We start from the raw sequence: 16,720 nt of genomic DNA on the forward strand, positions 1-16,720 counted from the left end.
AGGGGATCTCATTGGAACTTATAAAATTCTAACAGGACTAGACAGACTAGATGCAAGAAGGATGTTCCCGATGGCGGGGGAGTCCAGAACCAAGGGTCACAGTCTAAGGATAAGGGGTAGGCCATTTAGGACTGAAATGAGGAGGAATTTCTTCACCCAGAAAGTGGTGAACCTGTGGAATTCTCTACCACAGAAGGCAGTAGCGGCCAATACATTAAATATATTCAAGAAAGAGTTGGATATTTTTCTTAAGGCTAAAGGGATCAAGGGGTATGGGGAGAAAGCAGGGACAGGGTACTGAATTTGGATGATCAGCCATGATTGCATTGAATGGCGGAGCAGGCTCGAGGGGCCGAATGGCCTACTCCTGCTCCTATCTTCTATGTTTCTATCTGCGAGGATCTTTACCTGAGCTCCAGACAGCCAAGCTTCATGGCAGTTTCCTGTTCCACCTGGCCTGCGAATTCCTGCATGTAGTCACTGCGCAGCTGTGGAGACAATTAGATTCACGACACTCTCAGAAACTTCGACAGCCAGCAGTGCCCTGCCCATTTTAGTCCTTCCCTTTAAGTGTCAAAACCTGAAGTAAAACAACTTTCACCTTTTTCCTTGATTTATCAAAACTGTCCAGTTGGTGCGGACTTGCAGCATGTTAGCGTTTCAACCCTGGGAAACACCAAACAGAGAAATGCCAAGCAGAGCCTGGTGCCTCAGCAATGGAAGGGAGACAAACTTAGATGGAAAGTTTCTGCCATTCCGTCGATCACCGTCACAATTTTGCCTGTCCTCCTGGGGCAGATTAATGCATGGACTGACAGGAGCCCAGAGACCCCCCCCAGCCCAGGGACCCCCAGCCCAGCGACCCCCAGCCCAGGGACTGACAGGAGCCCAGGGACCCCCAGCCCAGAGACCCCCCAGCCCAGGGACCCCCAGCCCAGCGACCGACAGGAGCCCAGGGACCCCCAGCCCAGGGGCCCCCAGCCCAGGGACCAACAGGAGCCCAGGGACCAACAGGAGCCCAGCGACCCCCAGCCCAGGGACCCCCAGCCCAGCGACCCCCAGCCCAGGGACTGACAGGAGCCCAGGGACCCCCAGCCCAGGGGCCCCCAGCCCAGGGACCAACAGGAGCCCAGGGACCGACAGGAGCCCAGGGACCCCCAGCCCAGGGGCCCCCAGCCCAGGGACTGACAGGAGCCCAGGGACCCCCCAGCCCAGGGGCCCCCAGCCCAGGGACTGACAGAAGCCCAGGGAACCCAGCCCAGGGACCCCCAGCCCAGGGACCCCCAGCCCAGGGGCCCCCAGCCCAGGGACTGACAGGAGCCCAGGGACCCCCAGCCCAGGGACCCCCAGCCCAGGGACCCCCAGCCCAGGGTCCCCCAGCCCAGGGACCGACAGGAGCCCAGGGACCGACAGGAGCCCAGGGACCCCCAGCCCAGGGACCGACAGGAGCCCAGAGACCCCCCAGCCCAGGGACCCCCAGCCCAGGGACCCCCAGCCCAGGGACCCCCAGCCCAGCGACCCCCAGCCCAGGGACCGACAGGAGCCCAGGGACCCCCAGCCCAGGGGCCCCCAGCCCAGGGACTGACAGGAGCCCAGGGACCCCCAGCCCAGCGACCCCCAGCCCAGGGACCGACAGGAGCCCAGAGACCCCCCAGCCCAGGGACCCCCAGCCCAGGGACCCCCAGCCCAGGGACCCCCCCAGCCCAGGGACTGACAGGAGCCCAGGGACCCCCAGCCCAGGGACCCCCAGCCCAGGGACCGACAGGAGCCCAGGGACCCCCCAGCCCAGGGACTGACAGGAGCCCAGGGACCCCTAGTCCAGGGACCCCCAGCCCAGGGACTGACAGGAGCCCAGGGACCCCCAGCCCAGGGACCCCCAGCCCAGGGACCGACAGGAGCCCAGGGACCCCCAGCCCAGGGACCGACAGGAGCCCAGGGACCCCCAGCCCAGGGACTGACAGGAGCCCAGGGACCCCCAGCCCAGGGACCGACAGGAGCCCAGGGACCCCCCAGCCCAGGGACCCCCAACCCAGGGACTGACAGGAGCCCAGGGACTGACAGGAGCCCAGGGAACCCCAGCCCAGGGACCCCCAGCCCAGGGACCCCCCAGCCCAGGGTCCCCCAGCCCAGGGACCCCCAGCCCAGGGATCCCCAACCCAGGGACTGACAGGAGCCAGGGACCCCCAGCCCAGGGACCGACAGGAGCCCAGAGACCACCCAGCCCAGGGACCCCCAGCCCATGGACCCCCAGCCCAGGGACCGACAGGAGCCCATGGACCCCCAGCCCAGGGACCCCCAGCCCAGGGACTGACAGGAGCCCAGGGACCCCCCAGCCCAGGGGCCCCCAGCCCAGGGACCCGCAGCCCAGGGACCCGCAGCCCAGGGACCCACAGCCCAGGGGCTGACAGGAGCCCAGGGACCCCCCCAGCCTAGGGAACCCCCCAGCCCAGTGACCCCCCCAGCCCAGGGACCCCCAGCCCAGGGACCCCCAGCCCAGGGACTGACAGGAGCCCAGTGACCCCCCAGCCCAGGGACTCCCAGCCCAGGGAGCCCCCAGCCCAGGGACCGCCAGCCCAGGGAGCCCCCAGCCCAGGGACTGACAGGAGTCCCTGAGTCAGAAGATTGTGGGTCTAAGCCCCATTCCAGAGACTTGCGCACATGATCCAGGCAGACACTCCCAGTGCAGTACTGAGGGCAAGATGGTCACTCGGATGAAGCAAGCGAGAGGTAAGAGCAGAGGCAGCCAGTGTTTCAAAGTGAAGGCAAAAGGTCCTGTTAGCAGAAAGGATGTGGGGCGGAGGCTGAGTTGGGCCCAATTGCACACCAATCTTCACACTTCAGGTTTCACATGAGCTGAAGTTTACAGAGGGTGCAAGGTGCACTGCACCCAAGGGCAAGGCCAAGTTAACAGCTGTGGTTACTCCTGAGGTTTCAATGAGAAATGTTGCTCAATGTGCTGACAGTGGAATTGGCACTAAAGAGTTTCGCTTTCGACTATCTTTCTGAAGGGAGAATCTCACCGTTGAGATCCCATAGTCTCAACATCAAAGACCCTCCGTTTGAAGTGGCAGTGTTGCATCATCTTGGCTTGTATTTTCTCGAGTTTAGAAGGTTGAAGGGTGATCTGATCGAGGGAGGTATCGGAATCTGCTGCCCTTGGCTGCCTCCCCTCCCCGATCCGATGACCACCCAGAACCCCTGTCCCCGCATTCACCTCAGGGCCAGCAGATGGACTCCAGGCTGCCCAACTTTCCACCGCGTCACGCTGGTTTCCCGCCCGTTAGCCAGCGGCAGGTTAGTGAGGCGCGGCCGTTAAAATCGGCTGGCCTCCCGCTGCTGCTCGCGACGTCACATTCCTGCCCGGGAGGGAAAGTGCCCGAAAGGTCAACATTGACCTTCTATCATATCTTCCGTTTCAGTTATTAGAATTCCAAAGACCAACAACAGCAGGAACAGAGCGGAATGTGAACGATGTAACGGCCTATCGCGCGTGATAGACAGCATTGCACGTGGAGGGAAAAATCCTGCACTGTCACTGACCTGCTGATAATAACACAACAGGGTCGTCCTGTCTTGTTTCAAACTCTCCATGAAATCCTTGGGTAGGAAACGAATCCTCAGGTCGTACCTGTAAGAAATTTCAAAAAGAATGTTTCCTTTAAATTCAACTAAAAAGGAACAAAATCATTGATCATTTCTAGCCATGGACATTACAGACTTTGGTTTGTACCTCACATAAGAAATAAGAGCAGGAGTCGGCCATTCAGCCCCTCAAGCCTGCTCCGCCATTCAATAAGATCATGGCTGATCATCGACCTCAACTCCACTTTCCTGCCCGATCCCCATATCCCATGATTCCACGAGAGTACTAAAAGCTATCTATCTCAGCCTTTAATAGACTCAAAGATTCAGCATCCACAGCCCTTTGGGATAGAGAATTCCAAAGATTCACAACCATCTGACTGAAGAAATTCCTCCTCATTTCAGTACTAAAACCCCTTATTCTGAGACTATGCCCCCTAGTTCTAGACTCTCAGCATCTACCCTGTCAAGCCCTCTCAGAATCTTATATGTTTCAATGAGTTCACCTCTCAGTCTTCTAAACTCCAGAGGGTATCGACCCATCCTACACAATCTCTCCTCATGGGACAACCCTCTCATCCCAGGGGTCAATCTAGTGAGCCTTCGTTGCACCGCCTCTAAGGCAAGTATATCCTTCCTTAGATAAGGAGACCAAAACTGTGCCCAGTACTCCAGGTGTGGTCTCACCAAAGCCCTGTACAATTGTAGCAAGACTTCCTTACTCTTATACTCCAACCCCCTTGCAATAAAGGCCAACATACCATTTGCCTTCCTAATTGCTTGCTGTACCTGCATGCTAGCTTTCAGTGTTTTGTGTACAAGGACACCCAGGTCCCTCTGAACACCAACATTTAATAGACTTCAAGAGAACGTAGACAGGCTGGTGGAATGGGCGGACACGTGGCAGATGAAATTTAATGCAGAAAAGTGCCAAGTGATACATTTTGGTAGGAAGAACGAGAAGAGGCAATATAAACTAAAGAGTATTTCTTCATAGACAGTCCCTCGGAACCGAGGATGACTTGCTTCCACATTAAAAATGAGTTCTCAGGTGACTGATGTGTCCAATGCGGGACCTACAGTCTCTGTCACAGGTGGGGCAGACAGTGGTTGAAGGGGCGGGTGGGTGGGGTGCTTGGGTTGACGTGCGCTCCTTCCGCTGTTTGTGCTTGGCTTCCCCTTGCTCCCGGCGAAGAGACTCGAGGTGTTTGGCGCCTTCCCGGATGCTTCTCCTCCACTTTGTGTGGTCTTGGGCCAGGGATTCCCAGGTGTCGGTGGGGATGTTACATTTTTTCAAGGAGGCTTTGAGGGTGTCCTTGAAGCGTTTCCTCTGCCCACCTGGGGCTCTCTTGCCGTGCCAGAGCTCCGAGTAGAGCACTTGTTTTGGGAGTCTCATATCGGGCATGCGGACAATGTGACACATCCATCGTAGCTGATCGAGCGTGGTCAAAGCTTCGATGCTGGGGATGTTGGCCTGAGCAAGAACACTGACATTGGTGCGCCTATCCTGCCAATGGATTTGCAGGATCTTGAGGAGGCAGCGTTGGTGGTACCTCTCCAGTGCTTTGAGGTGCCTGCTGTACATGGTCCGTGTCTCTGAGGCATACAGCAGGGTGAGTATCACTGCTGCTCTGTAGACCATGAGCTTAGTGCCGGGTTTGAGGTCCTGGTCTTCAAACACTCTCTTCCTCAGGTGACCGAAGGCTGCACTGGCACACTGAAGGCGGTGTTGGACTTCGTCATCTACGTCTGCCCTTGTTGACAGTAGGCTCCCGAGGTATGGAAAGTGGTCCACGTTGTCCAAGGCCTTGTCATGGATTTTGATAATCGGGGGGCAGTACTGTGTGGTGGGGGCAGGTTGGTAGAGGACCTTTGCCTTACGGATGTTTAGTGTAAGGCCCGTGCTCTCGTACGCTTCGCTGAAGGTGTTGATGATGTAAAGGATACAATCCTAAAGGGGGTGCATGAACAGAGAGACCTGGGGGTAGATGTGCACAAATCGATGAAGGTGGCAGGGCAGGTTGAGAAAGCAGTTAAAAAAGCCTACGAGATCCTGGGCTTCATAAATAGAGTCATAGGGCAGGATTTTCATTGGACCGTGGAGGCGGGATTGGAGGCGTGTGGGGGGTTAAAATCGCAAAATCAGGGGGCACGAACCCATTCCGCCCCCAACCCGCCTCCATGCCAGTTTCAAAAGAAGCGGTTACCCGACCTGTGCTGGGAGCCGCCTCCCCGAGGCGGGAAGGGGATTAGTGCCAATTAACTGCCTGTTAACAGGTAGTTTTTAGCCTAATCCCTATTTTTATTCCTGAAGTGTGGGATTCCAGACGGCTCCAAACCACGCCAAGTTAGCGAGGTGGACCGTCGGGCTGAAGGGCTTGGAGGGTTTGACATGTCCGGTGTTCAGGTGAGTGATGGGTGCATGAGTGCAGAGGTAAGTGTGTTTGGTGTGTGTAAAGTGTTTAAAGAAGTTTTACTTACCTTTACTGACCTTTACAGCCTTCCTTCCTTCAGGTCTCGGGACTCCCTCATCTCACCGGCACAGAAAGCAGAATGGCCGCGAGCTGTCAAAAGTTGCAGCATTCAGCTTTCTGTTCTGGAGAGATCTCTAAATCAGCCTGAGAGGAAGGAATTAACTTAGTGTACAGATTGTCAGTGTTTGACAGCTTCAAAGAGCTGTCAAACACTGATATTTCACCTGTCAAAAGCTCTTGACAGATGAAATGTCAATCTGTGACGTCACCTGTTGCCAGGTGGCCCTTTATTGGCCTGCTGAGCCCACTGGGCGAGCTCAACAAGGTCAATCAAGTGAAAATCGCATGGGTTGGCTACAACATGATGGAGGCGGGACTACAACCCCAAAAGCAGTAGTCCCGCCTCCTACCCGCCTCCAGTATCAAAATCCAGCCCAAAGAGTGCAAAAGCAAGGAAGCTATGATGAACCTTTATAAAATACTGGTTCGGCCTCAACTGGAGTATTGTGTCCACTTCTGGGCACCGCACTTTAGGAAGGATGTGAAGGCCTTAGAGAGGGTGCAGAAAAGATTTACAAGAATGGTTCCAGGGTGAGGGACTTCAGTTACGTGGATAGACTGGAGAAGCTGGGGTTGTCCTCCTTAGAGCAGAGAAGGTTGAGAGGAGATTTGATAGAGGTGTTCAAAATCATGAAGGGTCTGGACAGAGTAGATAGAGAGAAACTGTTCCCATTGGCGGAGGGTTGAGAACCAGAGGACACAGATTTAAGGTGATTGGCAGAAGAACCAAAGGCGACATGAGGTTAAACTTTTTTACTAGCGAGTGGTTAGGATCTGGAATGTACTGCCTGAAAGGGAATTGGATAAATACCTGAAGGAAAAGAATTTGCAGGGCTACGGGGAAAGGGCATCAAAGAGGTCAGAAAAATAGACAAATATGAGTGATTTACAGGATGGAATTTAATTTAGGAATTCAGATTGTTTAATTTTATAATAATGAGTTTGGGTGTTGGTTCGAATCAGGGGTTCAGAACGTGTTTATATAGAATAACAGATACCTGGGAGTGAGTTACAGGCTGGAATCTAATCGAGGGGTTCGGGGGTTTATATATAGAATAACAGATACCCGGGAGTGAGTTACAGGCTGGAATCTAATCGAGGGGTTTGGTGGTTTTACATATAGAATAACAGATACCCTGGAGTGAGTTACAGGCTGGAATCTAATCGAGTGGTTCGGTGGTTTATATATAGAATAACAGATACCCGGGAGTGAGTTACAGGCTGGAATCTAATCGAGGGGTTTGGCGGGGTGATATATAGAATAACAGATACCCGGGAGTGAGTTACAGGCTGGAATCTAATCGAGGGGTTCGGTGGTTTTACATATAGAATAACAGATACCCTGGAGTGAGTTACAGGCTGGAATCTAATCAAGGGGTTCGGTGGGGTGATATATAGAATAACAGATACCCAGGAGTGAGTTACAGGCTGGAATCTAATCGAGGGGTTCGGTGGTTTTACATATAGAATAACAGATACCCTGGAGTGAGTTACAGGCTGGAATCTAATCGAGGGGTTTGGGGGTTTATATATAGAATAACAGATACCTGGGAGTGAGTTACAGGCTGGAATCTAATCAAGGGGTTCGGGGGTTTATATATAGAATAACAGATACCCGGGAGTGAGTTACAGGCTGGAATCTAATCGAGGGGTTTGGTGGTTTTACATATAGAATAACAGATACCCTGGAGTGAGTTACAGGCTGGAATCTAATCGAGTGGTTCGGTGGTTTATATATAGAATAACAGATGCCCGGGAGTGAGTTACAGGCTGGAATCTAATCGAGGGGTTTGGGGGGGTGATATATAGAATAACAGATACCCGGGAGTGAGTTACAGGCTGGAATCTAATCGAGGGGTTCGGCGGGGTTTACATATAGAATAACAGACACCCGGGAGTGAGTTACAGGCTGGAATCTAATCGAGGGGTTCGGTGGTTTTACATATAGAATAACAGATACCCGGGAGTGAGTTACAGGCTGGAATCTAATCGAGGGGTTCGGTGGTTTTACATATAGAATAACAGATACCCGGGAGTGAGTTACAGGCTGGAATCTAATCGAGGGGCTCGGTGGTTTTACATATAGAATAACAGATACCCTGGAGTGAGTTACAGGCTGGAATCTAATCGAGGGGTTCGGGGGGTTTATATATAGAATAACAGATACCCGGGAGTGAGTTACAGGCTGGAATCTAATCGAGGGGTTTGGGTGGTTTATATATAGAATAACAGATACCCGGGAGTGAGTTACAGGCTGGAATCTAATCGAGGGGTTCGGGGGGTTTATATATAGAATAACAGATACCCGGGAGTGAGTTACAGGCTGGAATCTAATCGAGGGGTTCGGGGGGGTTTATATATAGAATAACAGATACCCGGGAGTGAGTTACAGGCTGGAATCTAATCGAGGGGTTCGGGGGGGTTTATATATAGAATAACAGATACCCTGGAGTGAGTTACAGGCTGGAATCTAATCGAGGGGTTCGGGGGGGTTTATATATAGAATAACGGATACCCGGGAGTGAGTTATAGACTGGAATCTAATCGAGGGGTTCGTGGGGTTATATATAGAAAAACAGATACCCGGGAGTGAGTTACAGACTGGAATCTAATCGAGGGGTTCGAGGGGTTTATATATAGAATAACAGATACCTGGGAGTGAGTTACAGGCTGGAATCTAATTGAGGGGTTTAGGGGGTTTATATATAGAATAACGGACACCCGGGAGTGAGTTACAGACTGGAATCTAATCGCGGGGTTCAGGGGGTTTATATATAGAATAACGGACACCCGGGAGTGAGTTACAGGCTGGAATATGATACAGGAGTTGAGGGGGATAATTTAGTCCTTTCATCCCCTTAGCTGACCAAGGGAGTGGAGTTTACATCGATCTCCTGGTTAGTCAGTCAGTGAATGAGAAGTCTGCACTAATCTGCCTGACCTCGAAGTTCCCTAACTGAGAATGAATCAAATCTGAATTGTGCTTTTCTGATGTATTGTACGTTTACTGAATGATAATGGCAGACTGGAGGCTGTAGTATGTGACAATACCTCCACTCCGCTTCGTGGTGTAGACTCTCGTACTTTGTCTGAACCTCCTCGACTGTGAGGTCAGGGTGCAGCCAATACACCTCGTCTGACTTCAGGTGCTTCAGTCTGAGTCCATAGCAGCTCTTAAAAATAATACTGGGTCCCACTCTCCCGCTGTCCAATATCGTGTTAATAATCTCCTGTGTGGGGGGGAAGAGGAAAGCTGGAATCATTATTAATGATATAACCTGGGATTACAGCGGAGCAGCACTGGGCTGTCTGACATAGTGCAGTAACACATCGCGCTCCATCCATATCAAACTCCCTGCTCCATCAAATCAAAACAGTCAGAAACAAATAAGCATTTGGAAAATTCATATACTGAAGAGCATATAATTGGTTGAGGGATAAATATTGGCCCGGACACCGGGGAGAACTCCCCTGCTCTTCTTCGAAATAGTGCCATAGGATCGTTTACGTCCACCTGAGAGAGCAGACGTCGCATCCGAAAGACAGAACCTCCGACAGTGCAGCGCTCCCTCAGTACTGCATTTGAGTGTCAGCCTAGGTTTTTGTGCTCAAGTATCTGGAGTGGGACTTGAACCCACAACCTTCTGACTCAGAAGCGAGGGTGCTGCCCACTGAGCCATGACTGAAGCATGATGGTAGGTGTCCACATGGGTCAAACGCCCAGCCAGCTAAAAGAAAAATATACCGGGTGAGTGATGTTAAGATCAGTAGCAACTGTCAGAACTTCCTGTGCAGAAGGACAAACCCCAAAATAAAGACTATGAAAATGCAGTGGACAGTATTAAGCATTGCACTTTGGGGGTGAATATCAGACCAGAGGTTTGCACCCCCAGTGTGGCGTCTCTTCACCTTCACTTCCCATGTATGGAAAGAAAATTGGGAAGCTACACAATTGGTTCTCAGTGTCCCAATATTACCAGACGTGTTGCTGGTATTTGATACTCTGTATAAAAATACTAAAGCTGCAAATTTACCCTTTAGTTTTACAGACGCAGTAGATCCAGATAGAAAGGGTTAACTCAGTTTTATTCATTCTTTGCTCAACTACTCACCTGATGGCAAAACTCATGTGCCTCATAAGAACATAAGAAGTAGGAGCAGGAGTCGGCCATTCGGCCCCTCGAGCCTGCTCCGCCATTCAATGAGATCATGGCTGATCATCGACCTCAACTCCACTTTCCCGCCCGATCTCCATATCCCTCGATTCCCCTAGAGTCCAAAAATCTATCGATCTCAACCTTGAATATACTCAACGACTCAGCATTCACAGCCCTCTGGGGCAGAGAATTCCAAAGATTCACAACCCTCTGAGTGAGGAAATTCCTCCTCATCTCAGTCTTAAATGGCCGACCCCTTACCCTGAGACTATGCCCCCTAGTTCTAGACTCCCAGCCAGGGGGAAACAACCTCTCAGCATCTACCCTGTCAATCCCCCTCAGAATCTTGTATGTTTCAATGAGATCACCTCTCATTCTTCTAAACTCCAGAGAGTATCGGCCCATTCTACACAATCTCTCATCATAGGACAGCCCTCTCATCCCAGGAATCAATCTAGTGAACCTTCGTTGCACCGCCTCCAAGGCAAGTATATCCTTCCTTAGATAAAGAGACCAAAACTGTGCACAGTGCTCCAGGTGTGGTCTCACCAAAGCCCTGTACAATTGTAGCAAGACTTCCTTACTCTTATACTCCAACCCCCTTACAATAAAGGCCAACATGCCATTTGCCTTCCTAATTGCTTGCTGGACCTGCATGCTAACTCTCTGTGTTTCCTGTACGAAGACACCGAAATCTCTCTGAACACCAACATTTAATAGTTTCTCACCATTTAAAAAATATTCTGTTTTTCTATTCTTCCTACCAAAGTGAATAACCTCACATTTCCCGACATTATACTCCATCTGCCACCTTATTGCCCACTCACTTAGCCTGTCTATATTTCTTTGCAGGCTCCTTGGGGGAAAAATTCAGTATCGCCCCGTTTGGGGCGCCATTATTGGCCGTGCACAAAGTTTATCGCCTGGCACTAATTATCACCTCCAACAGCAAACTTGGCTTTTATTGCCCCTGGAGGTGATTGGAGCGCTAAATCAGGCGCTTCACACCTGTCTTAAGGCGCAAAGGCCGAGGAGCGAGACGCTAACTCACAGCGCTGGCGAAGCAAGGAAGGGCAAATCAAAATAAACCTGCAAAATGCTGCTCAGTACCCAAAACTCCTTCACACAGCGTTGAATCTCTCCAGAAGTCTCTCTCTCTCTCTCTCTCAGAATGCATGGTGTAAAAATGTCACCAACAACAAAAAGGCAGGAAGCGGTCGCCTTTAAATAGCGCTCCCCCAGTCCCTTTCTGACAGCAAAACGCTCCCCTCAACCTGTCGTTGCTAGCGGCAGGCGGTAAGGCAGGGGGCGCCACTCAATATCCGGTCCGGGGCGCCACCGGGGCGTTGCGCACTCGACTGACGTCACGATCTGCCGGTGCAGGAGATCGTGGCGGTAGTGTTTAGCGCCGCCGCAAAATGTCTAGTTAATTTCGCGAGCGGCGCAAACATTGCCGCACCCGGGCGCTAGTTGCTTTGCGCCCCATTAGCGCCCTCTTAAGACGCTAACAGGAGGCGCAAACAACTGAATTTTTGCCCCTTTGTGTCCTCACAGCTCACTGTCCCACCGAGCTTTGTATCGTCAGCAAACTTGCACTCGGTCCCTTCACCTAATTCATCATTAATATAGACCATTGGGTACTTTCTTATGGGTAGATGGAAGAGTTTTATCTTTACAAAATTAGTCAAGCTGCTTCATACAATCTTGAAAGCTTCGATTAGGTCTCGACCAAGTCTGCTCATTCTGAAGAAACAAGGTCCATATTGAAGTGTATGCTCTATATTCGGGTGGTCTCTGCACCAACATTACACTGTCATAGGGGTACATTCCTAATAGAACAAGGTCATCGCTTTCAGTCAACCGGCCATTTGTTAAATTAACATTTGTCAGTTGAGATTGTGGATCGAAAACTTTACTGCAGAATCTCACATATTTTCACAGTGCGCTTCATATCTCTCACCCACAAAGACTTGTACACAGATCCTTTTCCACATTCACACTTCGAGCAAGAACCGATTGTTGTAACTTCTGAAAGCTGTAACAACTTTAGCTTCATCAGCCTCACACCCCACAACAGGAAACCTATTGTCTTATTTTCCAAGCCATGTAAGGAGTGCAGATGTGCTGTGTGGGAGCCAAGAGCACATTGCAAGCTTTCATATGAAGTGTACTGATGTTCTTATGTAATCTACAATGAACCAAAATATTTGATACTCTGTGCTGGCTCATTCTTGCATTCTTGTTTCACAAACAGTATAGCTTCCCATTCAGGGAGTGCAGTGGTTCTGCTACTCGACTTCTGATCCACAGGCCTGGACTAATAATCCAGACAACATGAGCTGGATTTTCTCAGCCCCGAGGAGGCGGGTATGAAGGCGGGACTGCCGAGGAAGTTGCAGAATTTGGGGGTGGGTGGCAAACCCGCCTCCGTGCCCTCTTGCCAGGAGGCGGGAAGTTGTCCTGCCCCGGGTCCTGTCTCCTCGAGGCGGGAAAGGGATTAAAGCCTATTAACTGCCTGTTAACAGGTAGTTAACAGGCAGAAAATAGGATTATCCCCATTTTTCGTTCCAAAGTGCCGGCTTCCTAACCTCGGGGAACCCCGCCAGGGTGTAGGAGCCAAGTAGGAGGTCTGTGGGGGTCGGAGAGGTCTGAAAGTGCGATGTACAGGTGAGTGATGGGTGCAAGTGTGGAGTGGTAAGTATGTGAGGAGAGTGTAAAGTGTTAGAAAATGTTAACTTACCTTTGTTTCTGCCTACAGCCTTCAGCCGCTGTGGAGCCGGAGTCCTGACATCTCCATTGTAGTGATCACAGACTGGCTGTTGGATCCTCCGATCCAACAGTCATCTGATTTCTACAAAGTAGAAAGGTTTGATGAGTCCTAAACACAAGGGGCCCGATTTTGTGGATTGTGTGGGTGTAGGGGTTCGCAAAAATCCCCTCAGTCCCCGAAGATCGGGAAATATTAATCCACATCGTGGACGAATACTTTGTGTGATTTTAAATTGTCGCTGGGTTGGACAATGTTTTAAAATGTGCCCAGAACCACGAAAGGCTGCGTTAAGCTGGGCGGCGCATGGACAACAACGGAATCGAGGAACTTTGTGGGAAAAATTTGCACACTTTAAGAGAGTACATTTTATTTTAAAAATGCACTCGAGTTTGGTAATTTGCCATGGGATAAAATGGCCGTCAGGGAGCATGGCCAAGGACAAAGGGGCCTGGAAGCTGCTTTCTGTGTCTGTGAAGCCATGGCAGTCAAATTCTGTCAATCAAAAGGGAGTTTCCCCTCCCTCCAGAGACAATTGATGTTTGTTTACAGGAAACTGCTACCTTGTTGACATAAGGGATTAAACCACTTGAGACATCAGTTTCAGTGACCACAATGGGTTTCTGTTTACATAGTGATACAACTCCATTCAAAACCCATCAGGGTGAATGGAGATGGTTCGAAGGCTAAGCACAGACTTTTGAATAAGACACTCAAACTGAGGAAGGGAACAGTTTAAGAATGAATGGGTTTGAATCACCCATTACTCGACAATGGGGCAGTTGTATCCCTTTTGTTAGCCCAGAAAACTCTGGATATGGGTGGGAACATTTTGGCCCCAGAATGAAGACACATTCAAACCACCCCAAGCTTTATTCGAAATCCATCCCAGACAATAGGGCAGTTGGATTTGGGCGGGAACATCTCGGCCCCAAAGTTGGGGTGTATAAAGATAGCTTCTGAGAAGCATCGCTCTCTCTCTCTCACCTGCCTCCGTGTGCCTTCTACAGCATGGAAGTCTGTCTGAAGAAGTAAGAACACCAGCAGTTTACTTTTAAAACACTGGGGTGTTTTCTTTACTTCGGGACAGTGAAGATCTCGTAGGGCACGGAGCTAGCATTGCAAGTGGTAAGCATATATTTTTCTGGCCTTCCTCAAGGCAACCTAGTGAGAAGTAAAGGGGTGGTAATTTAAGGGAAATGTTGTTAAGATTGTAAGGTTAACATTGTAGCCATTTATCCCTCATTTTTGCCATCTGCCTTCCCCTGTTAAGCAATTTTAACTGTTGTACTTTAATCGTGTGGTGTTGTCTCTTTAGTTCAATAAAATTTGACTTTTTCACATCCAGACCATTTGTCTGTTTTAATATATAATTAATTATAAGTTCCTCCAGTCAGAACTGGAAGGGTGGGTTTAGCGAGCCGAAACCGCTGATTGGGATTGGTCAGAGTGTAGCAGCAAAAAGCTGCTTGCCCAGGTAAATTACCATAAACCAGGTAAAGGAAGGTAAATTACCGTAAATCAGGTAAAAGATGCCCCCTACAAATTGGCGACCGCGGCAGGACTGGAGGCAGTTTTTGATATGATAAGTGGTCTGGATCTGGAGAAAGCATCAGCTCTTGCTTTTCTTGTTTTCAGTCTGTGGGTAGCCCTGCAGAATTTAGCGGTAGCGTGTAAGCTGACCTATTATGGTATAGGTGGCTGGGTTAAGAAGGGTGAGATGAGGGTGCGGGAGGAGGTTACAGAGGCCAAGAATCGGGAGTCAGAGTTTGAAAAATGCCAGGCGGAGGTAGAACGCCTCATAAGAGAGGTGAATGAGGCCAGAGATAGTGGGATGAGGGTGCGGGAAGAAAATGCACGCCTCACACTAGAGGTCACAAAATGCCAGGCAGAGATAGAGTGCCTTGTGCAGGAAGTCACAGAGGCTAGGGACAGTGAGATGAGGCTACAGGAGGAAAACGCACATCTCACCCAAGAAGCTAGCGAGGGCAAAAGGCACAAGATAGAGTTCCTAAAGTGCCAAATTACAGAAGCAAGGAGGAACGAGATGAGACTGCGGGAAGAGAATGCCCACCTCACCTCAGAAGTAACAGAGCAGGAGGAAAAGTTTAGGGAGGTAAAGGCAGCTTATAAGCTGGCCTGCGACCAAAGGTTTGAGGAAGCAGATCATGGCCCCTGTGGGGCAGAGATAGAAAGCCTTAACATGGCTTTAAAAGGAGCAAAGGGGATGATTTGTCTGATCAGCCCGAAGGCAGGTCAGCCGGATTTTACTGGCAACCTAAGCAAAACAGCCCCACAGGCAACACCCAGGGAAAGGTTGGCTAGGGAATTAGAGATCCCAAGACAGCAGCCCACAGCTGAGAGTTTTGAGGAGCTCTGGTAGCAAGAAGGGGTGGACAATGGGGTGGTAGGAGAATGCCAGCAGATCCCGCTAGGCAGGCGGGGACCAGGACCAGTGTACCCCCTCCGACAACTGAGGTACGGTCCGCCCGTGAATGATAATGACCCAGGGGCTGTTCAGCATACCTATCTGGTAGCCTATGATACCCCCACAGCTCAGAGGCCTGGTGAAACATATTCCCCTGCTCTCCGAAAAGGGAGACCCCTCAATGCACTTCCAAGGGATAGAACAGGTAGCCTGTGTTAACGGCTGTGATGAGGAAGAGAAAGCCAAAATGTTGCTTTTCTCTGTAGGTAGTACGCTCTATCAGACCCTTTCAGATGAGGCTAAGAGATGGCAGAAGGGTTTTGAGGACCTAAAGGAGGAAATACTGGAAGCCACGGGTGCGAACGACAGCAGTCCCTTCGATCGCATAGGGAAAAAACTGCAGAAGGAAGGGGAGACCCCACAGGCATTTGCAGACAGGCTGTGGCCAGTCTACAACAGCACATGTACAGGGGGACAAAATAGGGCACAACTGAATCCGCAGCAGTGGACCCAATGGCTTCGTTGCCTGGTGTCCAATTGCCTGCCCCAGATAAAAGCAAAGGCTGATACCTGGTTTGACCACCGAGACCCCCTAGCAACCGAAGAGACTGTAATCCGGCAGCTCACGGTAGCATATAGGAATGGTAGGAATAGTGGGACCCCCAGCAAAAGGGTATGGTCCACGAGGTTAAGCCTGGGGCTCAATACAAGAAAGAGTGGTGCCAGGAGGGGAGCCGCCCCTCCCAGAACAAGGTTACTTGTTACAGGTGCGGGGAGGATGGCCACTGGCGCAGGGATTGTAAAAAGCCTGGGAGAGACGATAAAGCCAGGACCCCCGTAGCCTCAACTCAGAAGGCAGAGACAGAAACTCCTCCCGATACAGTCGAGTCCATCATGGAGTCGATAAAATCTTTCCTCAGGGCCAATCAGGGAAAGGTAGCAGCCATCAGTGGTGCTGCAGCCCCCTCGCCCACCTCTGCCTCCCCACAATGACTGGCCGATATGCTGGCCAAGGAGGGTGCACGTGCAGGCACTTTCTGGGACCCATATGGGTCTGGGCCAGTGTCAGCGATTACAGGCAGGGATGGGACACAGGGAAAATCAGGAAAATTGTATAAATCTGACCATACAAGTTCAAGTTCACAGGCTGTAAAGACAGGCACTGTGGCTTGTTTCAGGGGAAAAGTTGTCCGGCCCATCAATTGGGACACTTCCCCACCCCAGTGGGACCTAAGTTTTGGCCAAAGTTTAA

General features: G+C 51.0%; 1 protein-coding gene across 1 annotated transcript in view; it reads right to left on the reverse strand.

Moving 5' to 3' along the window:
• LOC147120823 (protein-tyrosine kinase 2-beta-like) overlaps positions 1–16,720 on the reverse strand; it is a 389,336-nt gene that overhangs the window by 271,882 nt on the left and 100,734 nt on the right. The window contains exons 3-5 of the mRNA XM_085978989.1: positions 9,168–9,346; positions 3,541–3,628; positions 409–488 (exon numbers count right to left, since the gene is read on the reverse strand). Coding sequence (XP_085835115.1) covers positions 409–488; positions 3,541–3,628; positions 9,168–9,346 — 347 coding nt within the window. The remainder of the gene's footprint in view (positions 1–408; positions 489–3,540; positions 3,629–9,167; positions 9,347–16,720) is intronic.

This window comes from Somniosus microcephalus, chromosome 3, assembly GCF_052327205.1.
Source record: "Somniosus microcephalus isolate GS21.2 chromosome 3, FLI_Smic_1.0, whole genome shotgun sequence".
NCBI lineage: Eukaryota > Metazoa > Chordata > Chondrichthyes > Squaliformes > Somniosidae > Somniosus > Somniosus microcephalus.